Raw genomic sequence first — 25,777 nt, forward strand, 5'->3', positions numbered from 1 at the left:
CAAGTCTCCAGTGTCAATTCAGGAAAAACAAGTCCTGGCCGGTGGGGCAGGACTTTATTTATGGTTGCAGTAAGAATTTGGGAAGCCCTCTCTCATAGTTTGGGGGGGGGGGTTATTAGGCTGTCGTCCGAGTTCCAGTATTTCACAAATGTGAATGAAATAAAAGCCTGTGACAGCTATAGGACCTGTGACCCTCAGGGATAGCTCCTTTCTAATTTGCTTTCTAAGCCAGGGAATTGAGAAATGTCAAAACAAGTGTGTTCTGGGAATGGGGTGTCCTCCAATTCCTAGGGTGACAGTTGGGGAGACAACCAGGAATTTCCAAAACTCAGGTTAGTTCTGCAGGAGCTAATCAGAGCACCAATCTAGGAGGTGGAATTAAACCATGTCAGCATCTCTAGTTGTGTTTATGGCAACAGGCTTTAACCCTTCTGGTGCCACTGTCCTTCTTCTGAGCCCTTCTCTGTCTGCGGGGTGAATCTTCTGTTAGCTGACTGGTGCTGGTTTGGGGTATTCACAGTGAGATAATTTCTTACAGCTTCAAGAAGCTTCCATGTGAACCGCAACCTGATTCTTTAATAGAGATGGGGTGCTTGTGTGTGCTGCTGTAGGACCTGGAGAAGAAGCAGGGCTCTTCCTGACCACCTGCCCCAGCCCCCTCCACTTTCCTCCTGCAAATTACCTCTTCTGTAATCTATATAGGGTGGTTGAGAAAACAGAATTCCTGGGTCCGGAGGTTTCTTTTCAGTGCTGGAACATATAGAGTGTTAACCAATGCATGTCAGAAAGCCCTTGGATAACTGATGAGAAAGATAAGGCTACTGCCTCATCATTTTGATTTCCCAAGTCCCTTGAAACCACCACATCCTATAATCACCCAAACAGTCCCCACACAAACCGGCTTGCAGAGGGCTGTGGCGGCCTTGGAGCTGAGGTCTGGACCTGGGGGAGACCTACAGGTGAGGAGGTGAGGTGCGGGAACCTTCCCTCTTCTGCAGCCCAGTGGACGGCGCGCACCTGGGACTGGCGGCCGGCAGACGGCGCCCCCCGCCGCCCTTCCGCCCCCGCCGGCCTCTTGGAAACGCCTGGGAGCCACTTACCGAGCATGCAAGCCCGAGAACAGGCAGAGGAGAAGCAGCAGCTTTGCAGCCATGGCTCTCCGGGAGCGGGTCCGAGGCCTCTGCAGGGCTTGGTCTCTACTTGCTCCGGCGCCTACTAGACTCCCACGGGCTGCAGCGCCCAGGGTTCTGCGGACTGGGAGGGACAGGTGTCTGCTCCGAGCGCCGCGTCCCCGACGGTCCGGCTCTGCGGGGCGCACACGAGCTGGGGTGCGTCCGCTCTCGGGAGCGATCAGCACGGGGAAGGGGGGGCAGCAGGTGGCCGGGCACCCTCCTCCCGCAGCCCGAGCCCCCCACCTCCCGGGCCGGCTCGGGGCTCTGCGCTGGGGCAGCTGCGCTCCGAAGCGTGGCGGGAGGTCGCGGTTGCCTCGGTGGTGCCCGCCGGCCGCGGCGGGGAGGAGTTTCCCCAATTAACACGCTTGGCAATGCCAGGCGAAGGCAGCGAGGTTTGAATGGACTCGGAGTTGGGAGGTCGGGAAGGGGGCGGGGCTGGTGGGTGGGAAGGAGAGCTTGGGGATCCCGCAAGGAGGCGCAGAAGGGGCCTGGGGACTGGCCCGTGTCATCGATGGAGTCATGGGCACTGGTAGTTTTACTGCAGCGCACCCACCCTGCTTGTCCCCTGTGCCGTGTGCCTTCTCTTAGGGACGCCATTGCAAGTAAGTGAGATGGTTTGCCAAAAGGCGATCTTCTCTAGGGTGGTGCTTGCTTACCTGAACTCCCCCTGGTGCTCATAACTGTGGCTTGCTGGGGAAGTCCCAACAATGTCCCCTTTTCGCAGAAAAGAGAGACTAAAACACTATCAGTAATTAGTAGAAGTGAAATGTTTAAGGCCAGAGAGAAGGCACCGGAGCCAGAAAGCAAAGGACCCTGTTGGATGGGACTGACGTTATTTTCATGTTCCAAACTGAAATTGCTTGTTTTTATTTGTAGGATCGTTTAGAAAGCTAATCTTTTGGCATGCAAACATTAACTTCAACACAAATAGGAATTTTACTTCCATAATTAAAAAAAAAAAAACCTTAGAAATATATTTTCAACTACTAATCATAGACACGACAGTTTCGTTAATACTGGATGCTATAAAGTACTTCCCTTGCAGCCAATTTGCCACCATCATTATAAGTAGCTATGCCTGCTTGCAGGAATGCATCAAGTTTGGGCCTGTGGATTGCTGGCTTTCTTTCACAGAAGGAGGGGTTGGGAAGGTCATTGGATCCTCACCTGATGTCTAAACACTTCTCCCAGTCATTTCTTTGCAATTTTGCCCCCCATTGCCAATAGTCTGTGTCTAGGGGAAGGAGGTACTAGAACACATAGGCTTGGAAAAACTAGAGCAAGGAGATGAAGAGACCATTAATCATGTTAAGTGAAGTTGTTTTGTGAGCACCCAAGATCCTGTCAGCAACCTCTTACCTCTGTAGGGTATGGCCAATAAACTCCAGGTCCACAGGCTAAACTGTGTGGGGGTGAACACTGTTTTGTTGTTAGGGCCCAGGAGGAGGGTGTTGACAATGCTCCTATCTCCCCAAGAGAAGGGATTTTAGAAACACTGACAGTAAGCTTTTTCATAAAATACAGAGAGAAGCAGGTTGAAGCTCTTGGGAATTCCCTCCCTTGTCTCTAGATTCTCAGGTTAAGAATCGTAAGCCTGCTGGAGGCTGGAGGCTTTTCTTGATAATAGCATTGCTTTTAACTAAGGATTGTGCTATCTTGGTTAATCCCAGGCCACTGCCTTCTTCCTGTGTCACCCAGCTCACCCCAATCAGGACATTTTTTTATCACCCCTCTTTACCTGCACTTATATAAGTCTGAATGCCTATGTCCCATGGAGATTCCTAACAGCCAACACCTACCTTCCTTCTTGAAGTTTCTATCAAACTCTCCTTCATCTCTAATTTCTGTACCATACAAAGGAACCCTTCAGAATCTAGTCAAAGGATGGTGCACAAGCATCCTGAGTCTCTAAACAAATGCAATCATGACTCAAATTTTCACTCCAAGGACTGGTTTCTAGGATCGCTGGGAATGCTAAATCTGTTACAGAACACGTGTTAAGATTTTCATAGACCTCTGGTATGGTTTAAGCCATCTCTAGATTATTTGTAATGTCTACTATGTATAAATGTCATGTAAGTAGTTGTTATGGTTGTTTATGGAATAAGAGAAATGCCTGTCTGGTAGTGATATGCTTTTTAAAGACAATATTTGTATTCAAGTGTGTTTGAACCCAAAGAAGCAGAATTCATAGTTACAGGAGAGCCACCTGCCTGTCATCACCACCTAAGTTTAAAAGATATTCTGTAAGAAAACTAAAAAGTAAATGTAGCAGTCTTTCATGCTTGCATTTTTGACATAGTTACAGGAACATAGGTAAAAATAATGTCAGGCATGGTTCCATGGGAGGAGCCAAGAGTCAGTGTGGTTGATTCATTCAAATTTTCACAGAATAATCCCACTGCATAAGTAGAGAAGAGTCCCAGGAGGTTAAATACCACCCCCAAGGCTAAGATCTGCATAATCACCCTTAGTCGCTGTGTCCATTGTCCTTAGAACACGAAGCAGGGCAGACACTCATTGAGTCTTCCTGTTATGCTATATTCTCATCAGTTTTTTTCAGAACATGAGTTGTTTACAATCTATTATACAGTACGGACAGACTGGCATTTGGATGGCTCTGTAAAATGTCAGCATAATGAGAGGTGTCCTGGGATTATATGTGTCTGTATTTATCACAACCTGTCAGTGGAATAGATGTGAGACCTGTGTACAGCCCCATGCTGGCAGGGTTTATTCTTTTCTTTGCTGCATAGGTTTGATGTGCTATTATTATGAATGAGTGACACCTGACCTCTTCTGAAGTTTGGAATGCTTTGCTCCACTTATTGGACACAATGGGCCAGCTTTACAGAGCTGAATATTTTACTGTAGAAAGCCTCCATGGTACAGCCTGGGGAAAAAATATTTTATGCTAAATGAGTCAGGAGGGATGAGGTATTCAAAGCAAGCTTTCTGAACATAAGTAGGAAAGCAAACTGCAAGGTCAAGAATCTTCAGAGCACCAGCTGTTAGCCTTTGATTTTCCTCCGTTGCCTAAACTGACCGGGCTGGGGTGCTTTGCTGAGCACGCACACTGCACCGTATACCCTCGCTGCTGGCCAGCTTCCTATCTTCGGCACCTGAGAAACTTAACAGCTCCATTTGGGTGAGCAAAATTCACTTCTCTTTTCCTCTGTAGGAAAATAAACAGGAGGGGGAGTTGCAGGGGAGGGAGGCTATGCGAAGAAAAGAAAGAAAATTCTGGAAAAAAAAAACCACTGGTACTTCATACTAAGACCTAAGTAAGGCTTGTGAGTCGCTCTACAAACCTTGAGAGCCAACAAAGCACTTGTTCAGACAGCTACAATGCTTGGGGGAAGACCTGGAGGTCTGTTGCAGTTTGAGGGCTCAGCTATAGCTCCTCTAGGCAGGAGGTGTGAACGCCTGAGAAGCAGAGCTGGCTGCCTTAGCTTGGAGATCCTCTTGTGGCTTCTTGGAGAAATACCTCTCAGGATTCCCTCTGCAGCCTCACTTCACCTCTTACCAGCCCAGCGCCAGCCATACATTCTGGGTTTAAAACGAAAACCCCAGAAAGCCACATAACAAAGATGAGCAGAAGATGTGGCTTTCTGGGTTTTAGTTTTAATCAAAATCTCCCTTGCTCCAAAATTATACTTCTAAATTATGATGTTTCATGCTTCATGAGCAAATATTCAACTCAATCAAAATCTTATCTTCACTAGGAATAGTGAAGATAAGATTCACATCAGAAATGCACTAATCTTTATAGCATGCTTCTGTGGCCTTTTAACACATATTTACAATGTACGAATAAAAGTACCATCTGCCCACCATCTACATGACAGTGTCAGAGTCTACTACCACAGTATCTGAGCTCCAGAGTCACTATTCAATCTGCCACAGGGGGCTGGCTTGCCTGCTTTTGCACCTGACATTATACAACCAGAAAACATGTGAAAACATGTTCTAAATAATCTCTCGTTTAGTCTTCTGTGAGTTGTGCCTATTCTGTTGAAACAATCAGTCTTGAATTTTTTCCTTATATATAGTACTCGTTGACTATGAGAGTATTCTATTCCTTATTTACAATGATGAAGGACATTTCTGTATCTGACCTCTAGTGCAAATACATGCTCATTTTTCTTTCTTGTTTGACTAAAAAAAATCTCTAGGTCATAAAGGCATTTGTTTACCGGTAATTAAATTTTTTTCACCCGAAATGCATAAAGCAGTGTGTCCCCAGGCTACCACTTTGTGTCAGCATTTAAGAAATGTAACCTTGCTATTCTTATTTTTATAATTACAACTTTTATTGAAAATAGTTTTTTTTTCATATATTTTGACTAGAGTTCTCTCCCAACTTATCTCCCAGATCCTTCTCATCCTCCCAGTGGACAAATCCACATCCTTTATTCTCTCTTTCATTAGAATACAAACAGACATCTAAAAAGTAACAAAATAAAAACAAACAAGAATAGGACTAACAAACAAATAGAAAAAATATAAAAAATAAATATAAACAGCACAAGAAACACATACAGGCACAGAAATGCATACTTTTTCACATATCTAAAATCTTTAAAAACACAAAAGAATAAATGGATGGATGAAGAATATACAGTACACAGCTAAGCATCAGGCAGAGATCAGGGAATCCCATGGAAGATGGGGAGAAAGATTATAGGAGCCAGCACGGTCAAGAACACAGAATCAACTAGGCAGGGTTCATAGGGGCTTACAGAGAATGAAGCAACAAAGAGGACCTGCATGGATCTGTCCTAGGTACTTTCCATAAAAGTTATGGTTGGTTATGTGGAAGCTGTCTTTGACACTTGCCTGCATTTGGGACACCTTTCCTCCAACCGGGTGGTCTTGTCCAGCCTTGATATAAGGGTGTGTGCCTGGTCTTATTGTAACTTGTTATGCCATGTCCAATTGTTATCTCTAGGAAACCTACTCTTTTCTCAAGGAAAACAAAGGGCACTTGTGGTAGACACACTGGGAGGAGAGGAAGGAGAGGAAAATAGGGCCAGAATGTATTGTATGAGGGAAGAATTTTTTTTAAAGCGGTACATTTACACAATGAAATATTACTCAGCAGTTAAAAAATGAAATTGTGAAATCACAGGTAAATGAATAGAGCTAGAAAACAATTATCCTGAGTGGAGTAACCCAGACCCCAAAAGACAAATGGACAGCCACAAGAACAGAATGCCAACTTTAACAACAAAAATAATAGGAAGCAACAATTACTTTTCCTTAATATCTCTTAATATCAATGGACTCAACTCCCCAATAAAAAGACATAGACTAACAGACTGGCTACACAAACAGGACCCAACATCTTGCTGCTTATAGGAAACGTATTTGCTTATATGCGAATGTTAGCTGTAGTGGCTGGTTTTGTGTGTCAACGTGACATAAACTGGAGTTATCACAGAGAAAGGAGCTTCAGGTAAGGAAATGCCTAATGAGACCCAGATGTAAGGCATTTTCTCAATTAGTGATCAAGGGGGGAGGGCCCATTGTGGGTGGTGCCATTCCTGGGCTGTTAGTCTTGGGTTCTATAAGAGAGCAAGTTGAGCAAGCCAGGGGAAGCAAGCCAGTAAGTGACATCCCTCCATGGCCTCTGCATCAGCTCTTGCTTCCTGACCTGCTTGAGTCCCAGTCCTGACTTCCTTTGGTGATCAACACCAATGTGGAATGTGTAAGCTGAATAAACCCTTTCCTCTCCAACTGCTTCTTGGTCATGATCTTTGTGAAGGAATAAAAACCCTCACTAAGGCATTAGCTTTTAATGAGCAGGCTACAATCTCTATAACCACAGTGGTTGGCAATAGAGTAAGGGAATAGGCAGAGGGAATGATCTCCCTAGGAAGAGAAAACAGAACGAATAGTTTTAAATCTCCTAAAGCAGTGGTGGGAGGAGTCCTGGGAAAAGAAGATCAAACATGGAAGGATAGGGAAGAGGGGGTAAGGGAGGAAGAACAGAGAGGGACAGCTAAGACTAGGGTCTCCTTCAGCAGCTGTATAGAAACTTCTTATGTAAATACATACATGAAAGAAATCTAAATGCAATCACCAAATGATACAGGAGGACTAAGCCCCAAGTAGACATCTTCCCCCAAACGTCCGTTTCTGGAAGTGGGTTACTTCTAATTGAGTTGTTGGCTGAAGACAACTGGTTCATAACCACCCCCCCCAACCAACAACTCAGGCTATTGTCAAGGCTATTAGTTACTTGCCACAAATCAATGGTAAAGCCTTATTTATTGCTGAAGACAATACCTGCATATCTCATTGAACACGGAGAAGGTCAGCTTGTACATAACTAGAGCCACTACTACCATTAATTAGTGTTCAGGCTACTGGAAGATACTCTACACAGCACCAAAGGAGAAAAGATAAAAACCAGCCAGGCTACAAACTCTTCTATAATGGTGACTTGCCTGTAAGATATGTGTTGTGGATGGATCAGGTAGCTTCTTGTGAACCAATCCCCTAATGGATGAAGGAGTCAATCACGGGGGAAGTTGGCAGGACTTCCAGGTTGGACAGAGTAAGAGAGGAAGCAGAAGAAAGTTAGGTCCTTTCGGAATGGGGACAGCATAAGGGTAAAATGTAGATGCTAGAGTTTCCCAGTATCATGGCAGATCCACAAGGATTTGCCACGAGAGGAATCAGATTTTAATAAGGCTTACAAAATTAGCTTTTAGTTGTTGCACCCAGAGATTGAGTTAACATTGTTTTTTCACTAAGTTTATGTTGCATTTTCCTTCATACAGCAACTCCTCTGGATTCAAAAGAGAAAGGTACACCAGCAAAGCTTGACTTTGCCTGATATGCACCACAAAGGTCAGGGGTCATTTGAAGCATAAGGTTGGCATGGTAATGACCTGCCAGTGGGAACCTAGCAAGCTGAGTGGAGAGATAGTGGAGTTCTGAGTCAGAGTCTCCTCCACAAGATAAAAACAAGTCAGCTATTGCCTGCCAGTGCATGGCTGGCCAGGCTACAGAGGCTTAGAGTTGCTGGCACTAGAGCAGGAACGTGCTGGTTCCTTTTTTAATAGTTCCCACAACAGATATGCTGGCGCAATAGTAGAACAAAGCTTGTAAGAGTAACCGACTACTATCTAGTTGGAATTCGGGCCAAATTCATGAAATGGCATCTATCCCTGACACAGCTCAAGTGGGCAAGAATCTGAGACAAGATAGCACATGGACCTAGGGGAAAACCAAATATCACTCTTCTGCTCGAGGAATGTAAAAATAAAATGACTCGAAACGAAATTTCTTCTATAATCATCAATCAGTCTATGGATCAGGTCTCACCAGAGAAGTTTCCTCTTTCAGTAGATGGGAACAAATACAGAGAGCCACAACTGAACCAAGTGCAGAGTGTGAAAGACTCTGTAATACTCTGTCTTAAATAGGATGTCTCCCTTGAACCCATCCCCTCATGGCTCAATGAACTTTTCTCAGAAGAAGAGGGGACAGACAGTAAGAACCAATGGGACAGAGGACACCAAGGAAACAAGATCAGCTAGACTCAAGAGATGACTAACATATGAACTCACAGAGGCTTTGGCAACATCCCTGGAGCCTGCACAAGTCTAAGTCAGATGTTATCCCAGGGCTGAGACAAGAAGTGGACACAAAGCCCCATCCCTAAACCAAATGTTATCTCTAAGTGTCCCAGAAAAGAAAAATGAATTTTCTCCAATGGAGTCTCACTAGGTAGACAGAGCACTTTTTTTTTAAAAGATATTTTCTTTATTTACATTTCAAATGTTATCCCCTTTCCTAATTTCCCCCCCGAAAATATCCTATCCCCACCCCCCTGCCCCTGCTCCCCAACCCACCCACTCCCATTCCTGGTCCTGGCATTCCCCTATACTGGGGCATAGAGCCTTCACAGGACCAAGGGCCTCTCCTCCCATTGATGACCAACTAGGCCATCCTCTACTACGTATACAGCTAGAGCCACAAGTTCTACCATGTGTTTTCTTTGATTGGTGGTATAGATCCAAGGAGCTCTGGGGGTACTGGTTAGCTCATATTGATGTTCCTCCTATGGGGCTTCAGACTCCTTCAGCTCCCTGGATACTTTCTTTGGCTCCTTCACTGGGTACCTTGTGTTCCATCCAATGGATAACTCTGAGCACCCACTTCTGTAATTGCCAGGCACTGGCATAGCCTCATAAGAGATACCTATATCAGGGTCCTGTCAGCAAAATCTTGCTGGCATATGCAATAGTGTCTGGGTTTGCTGGTTGTTTATGGGATGGATCGCCAGGTGGGGCAGTCTCTGGATGGTCCTTCCTTCCATCTCTGCTCTGAACTTTGTCTCTGTAACTCCTTCCATGGGTATTTGTTCCTCATTCTAAGAAGGAACAAAGTATCCACACTTTGATCTTCCTTCTTCTTGAGTTTCATGTGTTTTGCACATTGTATCTTGGGTAGTCTAAGTTTCTGTACTAATATCCACTTATCAGTGAGTAGACACAGCACTCTTAAGAGCAGGCTCCACACCCAGTGGAGGATGGTCAGCATCAAATGAGCTCATTGCCATTTTGGAGGTTCTTTGTCATAGAATACTTTTTCAGGGTATATTTTTTCCTTTCAGGTTCTATGATATATATCATGTTTTCTGGTTGTGTTTTTGTGGGGTTCCTGTAGTGCAAGGGTGTGTGTCTCTGTGTCTGTATGTGTCTTTGTGATTTTTCTTTGGCTCTTCTGATTGTTTTGTACTACTCCTGTTTATTTTTACTTTATTATTATTCTTTAAATGTCATTAATTTCTTTCTTGTTTTAAATTTTAGATTGATTTATTTTATTTATTTTATTTATTTATTTATTTTATTTATTTTATTTTATTTATCTTCAAACATAGCAGAAAATAGCATTGGATCCCATTACAGATGATCCTGAGCCAGCATGTGGTTTCTGGGAATCAAACTCAGGACCCCTCAAAGAGCAGTCAGTGCTCTTTTCTGCTGAGTTATCTCACCAGCCCCATCATTAGTTTTCTAATCAGAGAGAGAGAAAGAGAGTGTACCTGTGGGTCACAGGGAGATGAGGAGGGTCTGGGAGAAGGTGGGGTAGGAGAAAACATAATCAGAATATATTGTATGAAAAAAATCTATTTCCATTTTAAAAGATGACCACTGCAAAAAAAAAAAAACAAAATAACAACAAAGCAAAAACAAAAATAAGGTCAAAGATATTGGAAGGAAGAAAGCAAGGAACAACTCTGTGGGACACATTAGCATTATTCATTACTCTCAGGCAGCACAGGACATAACTCTGCTGTTACAATGTATGGCTGCATAATCTAGCAGTGCTGTCTAAAGTCTCCACGCAGCCAGGGTGGCTTTAGAACCAGAATTAGATCTTGTTTGTGAATTATTCTTTATGGAAACAAAACTTAGGGGTAAGTTTTAACTGGAAGAGTTAAAAGGAAGCATGAAGGATCCTGGGAAGTCTTTCACTGTGGGATTAAGGAGGAAGACAACCAAAAGTGAAGGCCATGTTAGCCAATTGTGTTATGGCTGTCATGTAACAGTGTATAGAAATTCCAAGTCATTCCAGTTTCAGTGTATAGGAATTTCATGTCACCACAGTTTATGGCCCTTAATATGTACTGTATTTTTGTTCGTTGTATCTAAATAAAGCGGAGAAGTATGTTTAGATTAAAAATAAAGACATAAAAAATTCTAAACCCTATAGTTAGCTTGATGAGGCTCTTATGTTAATCTTGGATAACGTCAGAATAAAAATAATGACAATTCTGATAAATGCACTGGATAAAACAATAAAGCACAAGTCTAAACTGCAGATAATAACAGAGATGAGGGAAAGTACCTCCCAATTATAATATAACCTACTAATAAATACGGAGTAGCATTTGAGCTAGAAGATTGCTGTTGTACAGCCAGCTGCAAGAATTGCTATTGCATAAAACTAAAGTAGTTAAGTGCTCTCAAATAATTTCCCCAAAGAACAGTTAACATTTAAAAGAATAAAAGAGTAGCTTTATAGTGGAGAAAGCTGGCAGACTGCAGCTTAATGCAAAGATCAATGTGATCTAACAGGACATATTTAGCAGTAGACAGCATTAAGAAAAGCAATGCTGTCCAAAAATACATAACCTAGACTCCTGAGATCTCTCACACACTGAGCCACCAACCAGGGCAGCATATACAAGCTGGTCTGACCTCCCCCCCACCCCTGTACATATACAGCAGAGGACTGCCTGGTCTGGCCTCAGTGGGAGAAGATGCACCTAACCCTGGAAGGACTTAAGGCCTCAGGGAGTGGGGAGGCCTGGAAAGGATGGGGGGACATCCTGTTAGAGATGGGGGGCAGGGGGGAAGATTGGTATGAGGAACTGTGGGAGAGCAGCAATGACTGGACTGTAAAAAATATTAAAGTAATGAAAATAATTAATTAATATTTTTAAAAGGACACACTTCTTCCATTTAAGTAGATGCTTTGCAGATGCTTGTTAGAGTGATGCAAAGCTGAGTTGACATAGAAGACAAATTGGCAGAAGGAAGAAGTTTGTCACGCTTGCACTAAAGACATACTTAAATAATCACAAAAGAGGCCTGCTACAGTAGCGTACACCTTTAATCCCAGCACCCCAGAACAGAGGCAGGAAGATCTCCCTGATGGGAGTTCAAGGCCAGCATGGTCTACATAGGGAGTTCTAAGCCAGCTATGTCTATATAATGAGGCTCATTTTCAAAATCAAATTGGCAAAAGAACCACACATGCAAAGGCAAGCCAGTATGTTTAAAGGTATGCAGTCGCAGATGACTGATCTCACAGAAGAAAACATTCTAGTTTCTGGCATAAATCTGAAGAGCATTTGATGAAATCAAGACCACAGTGAGATATCAGAATGGCAACAATTTTAACAGGCAGTAACTGACTTCTTAGTGGGAACTATAAAAGCCAGAAGAGCTGGGGACAATGAACTCCAAGTTCTAAAAGATCAATGATGCTATCCTGGACTAATGTATCCAGCAAAGCTGTCTACCATAGGTAAAAGAAATAGAAAACTTTTCATTATATAACAGGCTAAAAGAACTCATGTCTATTAAAGCAGCCTTACAGAAAGTACAGGAAGCAATAATCCAAGAGGCTACAGGAAAAAAAAAAGGCTATAATCCCTAAAACACAAAATAATACTAAGAACATAATCAACAATAATAAAATAAAAATGATATTCCAAAATAACTTTACATATTAGTAGCCTCAACTCCTCTATCAAAAAGTATGAGTTGATTTAATGAATTAAGAAACAAAATACAGCCGGGCATGGTGGCACATGCCTTTAATCCCAGCACTTGGGAGGCAGAGGCAGGCAGATCTCTGAGTTCGACACCAGCCTGGTCTACAGAGTGAGTTCTAGGACAGCCAGGGCTACACAGAGAAACCCTGTCTCAAAAAAAAAAAAAAAAAAAAAAAAAAAAAAAAAAAAAAAAAAGGAAGAAAGAAAGAAAGAAAGAAAGAAAGAAAGAAAGAAAGAAAGAAAGAAAATACAGCCAGGTGTGATGATACATATCTTTTTCTACATGGGAGATAGAGGCCTGAGAATATCTGTGAATTAAAGGCAAGCCTGATCCACATAGCAAGTTCCAGGATAGCCAGAAATACAGAGAGACCATGTCTTTAAAAAAAAAAAAATCAGTTTTGCTGTCCTGAATAAAATCACTTATTAAAAAATTCATACAACATTGAAGTAAAAAGATTGGAAAAAAGGGTGTTCCAAGCAAATAGGACCAGGAAGTAAGCCAGTATTGTTGTCCCAATATAGACAAAATAGACAAAATCCAAATCAAAACTAATTAGAAGAGATACAAAAGGACACTTCATGCTTATCAAGGGAACAGTTAGCCAAGAAGACATTACTATCCCAAATATAGGGACCAAATTCTGGCATATCAACTTCATAAAAAAGCATGCTATTATACCATTATTAGTCTTTAAAACACAGACTAATTACAACTCACTATTAGTAGGCAATTGCATCATCCCAAATTTTTCAATAGACATCTGGAGAAAAGTGAGCAGAAAAACATCAGGATTAAATGACTTCATACAACAAATGGCCCTAACAGATACCTACAAAGTATTTCTCATAAACACCAAAGAATGCTCATCTTACTTAGAAGCCCAACCAAGTTCCTCTAAAATAGGTCAAATCCTGAGTCAAAAATCCAACTTTAACAAATTCAGAAAAAAATTGAAATAACTCCATGTATCCCCTCTGTCCACATTGCAATAAAACTCAAAATTAACAGAAAGCAAAACTCTGGTAACAATAAAATCTCATTACTGAATGACAAGTGAGTCAAAGAAGAAATTCAGGAAGATATCAAAAAATATTTCCAGAACTAAATGAAAACAGAGCGGTATCTCTGGGACACAGGAACAGAAGTCCTCTGAGGGCAATGTGTAGCTCTAAGTGAATATACTTAAAAAATCAGAAAGAGCACAAATAAAATGACTTTATGCCATGACTCAATAGTTTGGAAAAACAGTAACAAATCAAATCCAAATCTAGTAGACAGAAATAAATAATAAAAAAAAATCAGAGTAGAAATTAGTGAAATAAAAACAAGGGTGGAATTGAAATCAACTAATTTAAAAGCTGATTCTTTTGAGAAGATAGACAACATTGCCAGACCTTTTGCCCAATTAACCAAAAGAACGATAACACATATGAACAGAATCAGAAATAAACAGGAAAACATTACAGCATAAGCCATGGAAATTCAGATATAAGGAGATACCTCATAAACCTATTACACTGAAAATATAAAAAGAAATGAATTTCTAGATTCATTCATCCAAACCCACAAAGTTAGACCAAAAAGTGATGAACAACATAAACTGACCCATCTCAAATAAGGAGGTCAAGACTAATGAAAAGCCTTGCCTGGGTGGATTCACAGCAGAGCTCCATGGGACTTTTTTCTGTTATATTTTCTTAGTTCTTTGAGACTTGTATACAATGTGCTTTGATAGTATTTGCGTCCTCCCTCAGTTCCAAGAAGGTCCATCTTCTCTTCCCAACTTGTCAGTGCCTTGTTTTTCTTTTGAAACCATCAAGTGTAATTGGTGGTGCCCACACACGCTTGCATATATGGCTTTTCTTGAAGGGTAGCCAACACAGCAGGGACCATATCTTTAAAGAAAACTGACTCTCCCGTCCCCTGCAGAGGTCAATTGTCAATAGTGTCTTACCTAGGAGTGGGACTTCAGGTCCAACTGTCATTTTATGCTGAAATTATTCTGGCTTGAGTTTGAAAACTTCTTGTACATGCTATGTAAACTGCTGTAAATTCAGATGTGTACTTATTCTACTTTGTCCAGAAAAGCATCATTTTCTTGTAGTCATCTCTCACCTCCGGCTTTTACTATGTTTCCACCCCCTTTTCGGCAATGATACTTAAATTTGAGAGGAATGATTGATTGTGATATAAACATCCATTTTAGGACAAAGTATTGACCATTTGTGGGTCTCTGTTAATTACCATCTACTGCAAAAAGAAGTTTCTCTGGCAAGGGCTGTGCTTTGTGACAGACTTCTCTTAGACAGCTTCAACACCAATAGTTTACTCACTATAGAAAGAGAACATACAACAGACCAAAGAAATGGGGATGATTAGACCAATATCCAACTTGGTTAACCAATAGGTTTATTAGAGTGAGTGGTTATTTACGGGATCAGAAATGACTGAGAAAACTTTATCACCAAAGCCCACCACAGCCTTAGTGGCAGCTCACAAAAGCTGGAAATCTGGAGGACACTGAACAGCCTGAAGCCAGCTTAACAGGTTGGAGAGTGTCCTTTCTAGGTGGTTTAGTTGTTCTTCATGCAGCTCTGCTGGTCCCTGCTTCTTACAGAGAGTCTTCACAACTTGGCTTGTATGAAAGTGACTCTCAGCAGTTTTTTCTGTATATACACCTTGAGGGGAGGGAATCCAGTGAATCTCGTTAGCTTCAGGAACTTCCTGAAGCTAATTTGAGGTGTTTATATCATGTTTTAATGAGTTTTGGCACTGGATGGAAGTTTTCAACCTCAGGTGGAAACTGCTAAGCAACAGGTTATCTTGGATTGCTTTCTGCTGCTGGGATAAAGAGCGCAGTCAAAAGCTGCCTGCAAAGGAAAGGGTTGATTTCAGGTTATAATCCAGGCTAGGAAGTGAAGGCTGAAACCTGGAGTCAGGAACTGGAGTAGAGGCTGTATGTTGCCTACTGGCTTGATGTCCACAGCTTGCTCCATTTGCTTGCTTATTAATAGGCTTTTTCTTTCCCTTGGTGATGCAGACATAGGCCAGATTAGATCAAATTAAAAGTAGATAAAGGCAGGTTTATTAAGAGGCAGCTCTAGGGTGGGTTCACTGATCTCACAAATGGAGATCAGAGAAGTCATACATCCAGGCTAAAGCAAGGGGGTTTATGGGTCTCAGGCACAAGGTGAAGACATGACAGCTAGGAGCTGAGGTTGTGTTATGAAGCTTAACCCTTTAGTGGGAACTCATGGGTGAGTTGCTGGAAATTCTGAGACAGGGAAAGATGATGTGTTAGCCTGGAATTCCCTTCCTGCTGGCAGGGTTGGGGGAAGAATAGCATTTTTTTTTTTATCTTGTACCGAGGATGAGCAGGGGTTTCAACCAAACACTTATACCATTCAAGTCCACCTGCCCAATGGTGGCACTGTTCTCAGTGAGTCGAGATATGGCACATCAGGCATTAGTTAAGAAAACATCCTACAGACTTGGCTACAATCTAATCTGATCAAGGTATTTGTTCTGCTGAAGCTCCTCCTCCCAGATAACTCCAGCTTGTGTCAAGTTGACAAAAATCTAAACAGAACAAGTGTTGACAGATGAGCTAATCTGTAGGTAGAAATGATGAGCCATTAGCAGTTGACTTTTTTTTTTTTTCCTTTATGGGTCAAGTCTCTGTTCTTTAAGCAGAAATGTTTACATTATTCAAGAATGTACTAATTCATAGCAAGGTTGGGATCTGTAATTCTTTTTTTTTTCCTTTTCTTTTTCTTTTCCTGGTACTTGGGACGCAGCTCTATCCAGCTTTTCTGTTTCTTTGCTCTAAGTCTGGTGCTTTTAACAGTTTGGTCAAGGAGCCTTGGACATGATTCTCATTGCTCTCTGGACTGAGGTCAAGGTCCTGGGTCTCAGAATATATATGGAAACTTCAGTGTTTTAGTCTGGCTACTGTTAGGGCTTTGACACTCTGAATTACATGTGATGGCTACAGGATCTCCGGTAGGGTTCAAACTGGTGTCTGGCCAATCCTATAAGAAAGGAGACAGAAAGAGGAAGCAGCTGTTCTTAGCAAGTAGCAGAGAGACTTAGATAACCCAGATGGAGGGGGAAAAGGATAAAACCTACTGGTAGCCTACTTGAGAGGGAGTTGGGGAACAAAGGAGGAGTTACATGGGGGATGGAAGGGTGGAAATGATGTCAACACAGTATTATTTTAGGGTTACCATTTCTGTGATGAAAAACAATGAACAAAGTAACGTGGGGAAGAAAAGGCTTATTTGGCTTACACATCCCTTCACTGTTCATCATTGAACAAAGTCAGGACAAGAACTTAGCAGAAAAGGAGCCTGGATGCCAGAGCTGATGAAGAGGCATTGGAGGAGTTCTCCTCATCTCTTGCTCAGCCTGCTTTCTAACAAAACACAGGACACCAGCACAGGGATGGCACCACCCATAATGGGCTGGACACTCCTCCATCAATCACTAATTAACAAAATACCCTGCAGGCCTGCCTACAGCACCATCTTATGGAGGGGCTTTCCTGACTGAGGTTCCCTCCTATCAATGACTTTAGCATCAAGTTCACATAAAACCAAGCTGGCACAAGTACTAAAACATACTTTCCTAGTCAAATTTATCAACATCTTATTGCACCTTGATTTGAAGACAGAAAATTTCCTCATGCTCCCACATGACAAAAACATATTAGTGTTCATTCTGATGTCTATTTGATTTCCCTCTTAATGCTTATGTTTCTAAATTGTGGTTTGGGTGTGACTATAATGCTCTTCGAGTGGCTACCTATACACTACACAACTCAAAAGTTCTACTTTGTGCCCCTGATTCAAAATGCTGCCATCCCTACTTCTCCACGTGTGTCTGGGCTGTGGCAGGAAGTTCTTGTCTGAGCTTCCGTGTTGAATGTGTGTTACCATGCTTCACTCTGGCAGTTTCAATATTTTGGATTTTTTAAATAAAATCTTTGGTCTACTGTACAGAATGAGATATAGATAGACATTTTCATTCTTCTACAGGAAAATAACCAATTTTAACTTCACTATTTTACTTTTTGCAATGTATGTTTCAGATACCTTCACACAAACTTTTAGTGAGCATACTCCTTTTAGGTTTATTACAAGGTCTTCTATTCTGTTCCATCTGTCTACGAGTCTGTTTTATGGTAATGTCTTACTGCCTTCATCACTATAGTTCTGGAGTATAGCTTGTGAATGGTGATGTGACACCGTTGGCTGTGTTTTTTGGCTTTAGGATGGCTTTTGCTATTTTCATGACTTTTTTTGTTTCTAATATGAACTTATGGTTAGATAAATGTGTTTCTGGAAGGATGTCATTAAACTGTTGACAGAGATTGTACTGAATCTGTAGATTATTTTTGTCAGTAAAACTATTTTTACAATATTTATTCTGCCAATCTAAAAGCATTGGGCATATTTCCACCATCTAGTCTCTTTATTAACTTCCTTTTCAGTGTCTTAGAGTTTTCATTATGGAGGCCTCTCACTTCCATCGTTAGATTTATCCCTAGGAAATTTTAGGTTTTTTGTTTTGTTTTTTGTTTTGCTTGTTTGTTTTTTACTGAGCTCTTGACAATGGGGTATATTTCAAAATTATTCCTCCTGAAATTCATTATTTGTATATATGAAAGCTACTGGGTATTAAATGCTGTTTTTATTCCTTTTTTTTTTACTTTTTAAAACTAAAAATAGATTCATCTCTCATACAATATATCCCCTCCCTGCAGTGTTTGAAGCTTCCCCACCCCTGACATTCCCTCTCTTATGTCCCTTCAGGAAGAAGCATGCCTCCAAGAGACAAGAGGACAGAACAAGACACAATAAGGCAAAAGCTCTCATATGGAGGGTGGACAGGGCAACCCAAGAGGAGGAAAAAAGTCCCAAGAGCAGGTAAAAGAGTCAGAGATGCACTGATACACCCATTCCCACTGTTAGGAGTTCCAGGAAAACACCAAGCTGTCAGCCATAGCATATAATCTGGTACAGGTCCCATGCAGGTACTATCTCTGTCAGCCCATATGTGCCCTGCTTAGTTGATTCAATGGCCCACGTTCTCCTGCTGTTCTCCATCCCCTCTAACTCCTAGAATCTTCCCTCCTGTTCTTCAGTGGGTTATTAAAAAAAAAGACATTAACGCAGTTTTTAAATATTTAAAAGACAGAAAACTGTAGCATTTCCAATTTTTCAAAGAAGGGGTTCTTTTGCTTTGAGACTAGGTCTCATGGTGGAGGCTAATGTTGATTGAAGACTCTGTGTCATTGTGTGGTTTTCCTTGAGGCAGTTGCTCCTGGGGCATCACCATAATCAGTCACACTAGAACTCCAGAAAGAACAATCCAATTAAAGACATCAGGTCTCTCATCTCTCATTCAGTGTTATTCTCTCTCTCTCTCTCTCTCTCTCTCTCTCTCTCTCTCTCTCTCTCTCCCTCCCTCTCTCTCTCTCTCCCTCTCTCTCTCTCCTCTCTCTCTCCCTCCATCTCTCTCTCTTTCCTTCGTGCTCCCTTCCTCCCTCCTTCCCTCTTCTCATCACTCTTTGCCGCTCTTCCTTTTACTTATGAGAGGATTGCTATATTAAACAGGTCATTAAGTTCATGACATCACAGAACTACAGATTCTATAAAGAAAGTGTAATTGGATATGTTTTCAGCGGGAAAAAGATCTAAGGCATACTTAATGTATAATCATTTACCCAGGCCTTGGAGTCAATACTTTCATCTTAGGTCACATTTGATTCTAAGTCATCATCGACATAAAGGAGTTTGATGGTGTTGTAAACTCAGGCTTAGGAACTGTAAGACACAGTAATATAGGTCTGCATTTATGCCTCAAAGGCCATATGCTTTAAGGCAAAGAATTAATGTCTTTGAGTGGCAGTGTTACTGCTTGTAAGGTAAAATTTTTCTATTTGCTGCTCTTTCCCATAGCTTGTCTTGAGGGAGATCTGCAGTGCAATTTCTCAGGTAGCATCAAAACGATGAACAAATGGTTTACAGCCTCTTCCCTGTCTTCAACAGATTGCATTTGCTGGGCAATTTTAGTTACTCCTCAAGCAGGTGAACAAAATCATGGAGAGCAAACACACACTTTTATGTCAACCTCATTCAAAGCTTGCTCTAGATAGACCTTTAGACTCATAAGAAAGGTTATACAAAGTACTGATGGTGAACTGTTAAGACCACTTTCTTTTATATTTGTGGTGATGTAAAAAAGAGAGACATTTAAATATTCTTCTCTAAAAGTAGAGCGGTATAATTTATAATTGTCTTTGGAAATGTTATTGCTTGCCTTGTCATTATTCCCCCAAGGTGATTCTTTATTATGTTCTCATTACAAATAACAAACTCTGAGGAGGTCTACAACACAAAATCAGAGAATGGAAAACAATGTGATTATTTTTTTGTTAAATATTCATCAGATTACAGGTTCAGCAGCATAAAACGGGCAGTCTCCAAAATGCTCATCAAGGACTTTGGTGCAAAAGCCACACCTTAAGGTATTCAGTGCAACCTGGTGAAGAAGGTATCATTATCTATTGAAAGTAAGAAATTCAAGATGGGTGTTGACACATGTAAACATTTTAATATTTCCTCTTCCATCTTCTTACAACTGCAGTGTGATGCTGAGCAGTAAGAAGGGGATAAAAATCCAGAACTAAAAAAGTATTGAAAATCAGACTCCACACTGAACCTTAGCTTTGGTTTTCCCAGGAGATTTTCACATTATGTAGTAATGGAAACATGTCATGCTACAGATGTCATTGTCATATTTCAGATAAATGCTTCCATAGCATTTTAGAGTGGCCTTTCTGTCACATTTCTTCTGAGACAATGAGCATTGCTCTATAAGGAACAGTGGAGGAAGCGGTGAGATAGTTGTATCAAGAGAGCGCTTGCTTCACAAGCATAAAGACCTCATCTTGATCTTCAGTGTGCATGTAAAAAGTCAGGTGTGCCTTTGTGTGCCCGTAATACTAGCACTGGGAAGTTGGAGAAAGGAGCATAGCAGGGGCTTGCTGGCCAGCCAGTCTAGCTGAAATGGTGACCTCCAGATTTGGTATGATAGCCTATCTCAAAAAATAAGGCAGAGATAAACTAAAGAAACCATCTGAGGTCAACATTGTCTCCACATGAGCACACAGAGGTCCTGGCACCCATAAACACAAGTGTGCATACATGAATAAGTATGTGTCCAAATGCACATGCACAGGTGAAGGTGTTATTTCTCTAATTGGTTGATAGTGTCGATAAAGATGGTGGAAGCTAATTGCTGGGTGAAGAGACAAAGGTGGGATTTCTGGGTTCCAGGAGGAAGAGGAGGAGATGAGAGGGAGGACTGGCTTTTCTGCCAGGTTTTGGGGAGAGGAGCTAGAACTATGTAAAGTCTGGGGCAACTTGAACAGGTGGTGGCTTCTGCCCCGGGCAGAATTCTAACTGATGTGTTTAGAGCAATAGATTCTTCACCCAGCCATTGAGTTATTTGAAAGTTTTTAAATATTAAGGCTGCTGGTGTTTTCCATGTGCAGCTAAGGTGGGCAGGAGGAGAAGGCAGACAGCCAGAGGAATAGGCACGGAGGAACCTGTAGTGTTCTCGGGAAAAACACAAGTTGGCAGTTTGGTGGAGCTGAGTGAGACCAGGGTGGCTTGGCAAAGCTAACCTTTGGGGCTGAGTGAGACAGCTGATGGTAGCAACTGATCTTAGAACATAGCGTAGGTGGGCACTGAGCAAGGAGCAAGCATGGTTTTATAAAATTACACACAACAAACAAACAAACAAAACAAAAAGTATAAGAAAACATACTAAGAAAGTGAATTGGGATATTTGCATGGTACCTACCTTGTCAAAGCAGACCTAATCATCAGTTTTATTTTCTTGATAGTTATAACTCCTCTGTTATAATTCTAGAGTTCCAAATTTAGGACAGAACCTATTCGTTCCAAACTGCTAGATATTATTTATTATTTATTCGAACAGTGAGTATGTGCACCAATTGTTCTACTCTGTCTGACTATTGATGAACAACTGAAATCAGGTGTGGAGCTAGGACCAGCATTCACCAGGCCCTTAAAAGAGAGGGATATAACCAGAACCAGAGAGCCATTAAGAGAGGTTGTATGGCCAGATCCATCAATCTTCTGACCCAGAAAGAAGGGCACAAAACCAAGAACAGCTGTCATCAGGCCCATAAGGGAGTTGTACGGTCAGGATCCATAGTCCTCGTGTCTGTAGAAAACACTGGAAATGTGATGAGGAGAGCACATGGAGATCTGTGGTTAAAAGACACACTGGCTGTATCTGTCTACCCTTGTCATATCAACAGTATCCTCTCTGAGCATCCTTCTGCATGATTATGTTGGAAGAGTAGGGGTATCCCACTAAGTTTTAACTCTCTTTGTTTGGTTGTTGTTGGGTTTTTTTTTTTGTTTGTTTGTTTGTCTTGGGTTTTTTTTTTTTTCCGTATGAGATTTTCTTACACCATTTTTAGGGACTTAGTCAAAAATTAAATCTAAATTATAAATTACATGGCATGAGATCAGGTGATTTTTACATTTTTTTAATGAACATTTAAGATTCATATACAAAAGCTAACAGAGCGATAATCCAATCATGAAATATGTACAGGGCAATAAAACAGAAAATAACTCAGTTACAATTTCTCAGCGCTGAATCGGCAGCAAGAGGAGCCGGCGTCCAGAAACAATGTTCAAAGGGTTCTGCCTCCAAAGACCAAGGCCTCGTTGCTTTAAGGGTTTAAGATTGGTTTTTTTCTTAGTCATTATTAAGGTTGTTGAGGTGTTGGGATAGGGTAAGAAATATATTTATTTTCCACCAAAACCAAAATTAACTTTGAATTAGTTGATTTCTTTTCCTTGGGGGAAGTATTTGATCTGCTAATCTAAGACACTATGTGCTTGTCATTAAATTTGTCTGCATAAATGTTTGCTTATTCTATTTCTTAATGTCAGTTCATGCAGTAGTTTTCTAATTTCAGAACAAGAAGAATTGTTAAAGGCAATTCGTACTGGACTTAAATGTCCACAGTTTGCTCTTCATTAACAGCGTGTACCCCAGGAACTTTGCTTTTTTTCACCTGTGAAGTGGTCATCACAGGGGTTCCCTAAAATGTTCTGTTGGCTGGGAAAAACCGTATGAAATGGCATTCGAAGTATAAAAATGTCATATACTCAGAACAGTTAAAAATATACTTCTCTCGTTTGTAAACTATTGATGTTAGGGCGCTGAGCATCTGAGAGTCAGTCATTGCCTCCCATCGTTGTTCTAGAAGGCCATTTGCTTGGTTTATTAAGGGTACATCCTTGAAACATTTGAAGTTACACGTAGAAACATCAAGGCAATATTATTTGTACATATTATTAAACATGCAAAATTTCCTGAAAGACAGCGCCCAGAGAGTCTCTGTGAGCTCGGGCTCTCTCCGCAGTTTCATTTCTGTGGGAGTGGGGTTTCCTAGTTTACTTTGGAGAGGTGGCCCCTTTTATCACGGGCTCTCTATTCAAATATGTTGCCCAGTAAACTAAGTTGAAAGTGCCAAACAAGATGGGGAACACAATCCGGGACATTTTGTCGATCTTGCTGATGCTGTTGTATGTCTTTTTACTCTCCGCAGTCTTCTCTTCAGAAGCTTTGATGGAGACTGTGGGTGCATTCGCGGTCCCAGCTGGAGGCTGCTCTTTTGGGATGTTTGGAGGATGGGTCAGCTTTCCAGTTGTAAAAGCATTTGTTGACTTATTTAGTATGAGTTCGCGTTCTTTTTTCTGCAAAATATAAGAAGGTAGAGATATGTCACCTTTCAGCTCCTGGATAAGGTCTCACAGTTTGTCTTCAAAAGAGACAATGAACATGAACTCCGTGCTGGGAGAGGACAGGCCTCTTGCAAGCCTAGAATCCCGCAGCAGATAGGTGTGGGTGAGCACGAGTCCTTATTGATGTTAGTGTTTAGTATTTCTCAGGAACCTACTGTAAACTGAATTAAGATCACTGTAACAATCATTTCTTTATTTAAGTGAGCCCTTGAGAGTGAATACTCTATGCAGTTTGCTTTTTTTTATTAGGTATTTATTTCATTTACATTTCCAATGCTATCCCAAAAGTCCCCCACATGCTCTCCCACCCACTCCCCCAACCGCCCACTCCCACTTCTTGGCCCTGGCGTTCTCCTATACTGAGGCATATAAAGTTTGCACGACCAATGGACCTCTCTTTCCACTAGGCCATCTTTGATACATATGCAGCTAGAGACATGAGAAACATTATAAAGAATGACCTTTAGAGAATAATTAAAGGGAGAGTGCTTTGAAATGCTGACTACAGTAAGAAGTCCTTGGTGCAAGGTGTATCTCAAAAAGGGCTCCCAAGAGTCAGCCATGCATCTGCTTTCAACAGCACAATGAAAATGTCTTTTATTGTTGAGTATCATTTCTTTTCAGAATGTATAATTATGTCTTTTTGATGGTCATATGAGAGGTCTCCAGTTGGGACTATTCTGGATTCAGCAAATGTCTTGTGTATGCTGTCTTGTGTTTTGGTTTGCTTCTTTGTTTTAATTGTATATGGAATTCTATAACAGGTTATAAACTTAATGTGTAAAAATCAGAACTGTGGTTACATTTAGAGAGGTGAGAACACAAGCTGTTTAGAGATATAGAGAGTTTCCTAATTATTAATGATGTGATAATTTTGGGGACACAGGAGTGCGTATTTGCAGGAACTAAACAAAGATATGCCTGTTTGTGTACTTTATGTTGGATAAATTTTCCTCCAAGTGAATTAAATAAATAACTCACACTGAAATCTGGTTAATGGTATGCATGAAATTTATTTTGATATGTATAGAAAATAAAATGGGTGATTGATGAAAAATAGATCGGTGAATAGATAGTAATGTACAGATCATAAATGGACACATGGATAATAGATGGTTGAATGGATGACAGATGATAGATGAGTAGATTGGTAGATGAATGGATGGATGCTAAATAGAATGATGGCAGAAACATTTTAAACATTGCTGTATGTTTAAATATATACATGATAAAACATTATTTTAATTTTCATTTCAATTTTATTATCAATATAATACCACTTCATTAAATAAAATATAAATAAAGCTGTACTCTAGTTATGGAAAACATGTCAGCCAGCAAAGATGTGGAATGATAACAAGAAGAGAGCAGAAGGAGGGAGGCGGAGGTGAGAATAAATGAAAACCAAGTGCTGAGCCAGATGTAAGTAGTATGGGACCCCCTAGCGACTATAGCAGAGCAGATGGACAGGAAGCAGTCCATGCTGCAGAAAACCACCATGTAGGCTTCATACCAGTCTTCCAGAATATTAGTAAGTGTGACTAACTACTCTAAACAATTATCATCTTTCAGAATCAGGGAAAGAACACAACAGAAGACAAAATTCTTTCAATAGGCACACATTTATCAAAATAAGATGCTACACAAGAATTATATACAAAATAGCTTAGTGTTTGTTTGCCCATTGCCTGAGGGCATTCTCTCACATGCTTTAAATTCTTTAAATGACTTCTAATGCCCAATGCAAGTTAACACTGTGCAAATACTTGTTCTTTTTTATTGCTTGGTGAATAACCAAAAATCAAATTCTGTACTTTTTCAGTGCATACCCAATATTTTTCTCAAACATTTTGAACTGTGGTTAGTTGTATCAAAGATATGGGACCTGCAGACATGGAAAGATGACCATACTGCCCTTCATGGTGACATGTGCTTTGAACTATGAGAGACAAGCACGAAGAGAGAACAGAAACAGCACAATATAGAGTAAAGTTCAGGTAGGTCCTCACATAGAGATCCACATGGATCCCTCTTCCAGAAAGTACTTTCTGTCCAGCTATCAGCAACATAAGCCAGCAGTCAGCAACTTCAAAAACAGCCTCAGCCATAGAAAGCTGCCTGGTCTTTTCTAGCCACAATTGTCCCTAGAAGGCACACCCAAGGCTGTGTAACCATTTCCTGGAGAGATTAAACCTTTCCATGTTGGAGTTTTCTCATTAAGACAACAGCATGCTTACAGGGAGGGCAAACCACAAGCTATTGGAGCTTAGGAAGCACATGACTCAAAATACCTCCAGGAAGTCCCTGAAGCTGGCCAGGTTCACCGGCTTCCCCTCCGCAAGCATATGTAAGCTGGAAAGATTGCCAAGAGTCACTCTCAGACAAAGCAATCTGCCTCATCAAGGATCAGATCACACGAACCACCTAGAAGAATAGCCAG

The 25,777-nt window shown here is 41.2% G+C and overlaps 2 protein-coding genes and 1 long non-coding RNA gene across 10 annotated transcripts in view; 1 reads left to right on the top strand and 2 right to left on the bottom strand.

Moving 5' to 3' along the window:
• Positions 1-1,595, bottom strand: part of Gabrg3 (gamma-aminobutyric acid (GABA) A receptor, subunit gamma 3) — a 670,753-nt gene extending 669,158 nt beyond the window's left edge. The window contains exon 1 of one of the 2 annotated variants that reach the window (NM_008074.3): positions 1,101-1,595. In NM_008074.3, coding sequence (NP_032100.2) covers positions 1,101-1,153 — 53 coding nt within the window. In that variant the 5' untranslated portion in view covers positions 1,154-1,595. The remainder of the gene's footprint in view (positions 1-1,100) is intronic. The other variant, XM_017321978.2, reaches the window with a different exon arrangement.
• Positions 1,596-1,651: 56 nt separating this feature from the next.
• Positions 1,652-24,321, top strand: Gm9962 (predicted gene 9962). Its single transcript, NR_033504.1, has 3 exons — positions 1,652-1,774; positions 18,292-18,405; positions 23,142-24,321. It is a non-coding gene; the product is annotated as a predicted gene 9962 (long non-coding RNA).
• Positions 22,049-25,777, bottom strand: part of Gabra5 (gamma-aminobutyric acid (GABA) A receptor, subunit alpha 5) — a 183,348-nt gene continuing 179,619 nt past the window's right edge. For 3 of the 7 annotated variants that reach the window (NM_001362161.1, NM_176942.4, NM_001362162.1), the window contains one exon: positions 22,049-23,289. In NM_001362161.1, coding sequence (NP_001349090.1) covers positions 22,987-23,289 — 303 coding nt within the window. In that variant the 3' untranslated portion in view covers positions 22,049-22,986. The remainder of the gene's footprint in view (positions 23,290-25,777) is intronic. The other 4 variants (XM_030241988.1, XM_006540560.4, XM_006540556.4 and 1 more) reach the window with 2 other exon arrangements.

Source organism: Mus musculus, chromosome 7 (assembly GCF_000001635.26).
Source record: "Mus musculus strain C57BL/6J chromosome 7, GRCm38.p6 C57BL/6J".
Lineage (NCBI taxonomy): Eukaryota > Metazoa > Chordata > Mammalia > Rodentia > Muridae > Mus > Mus musculus.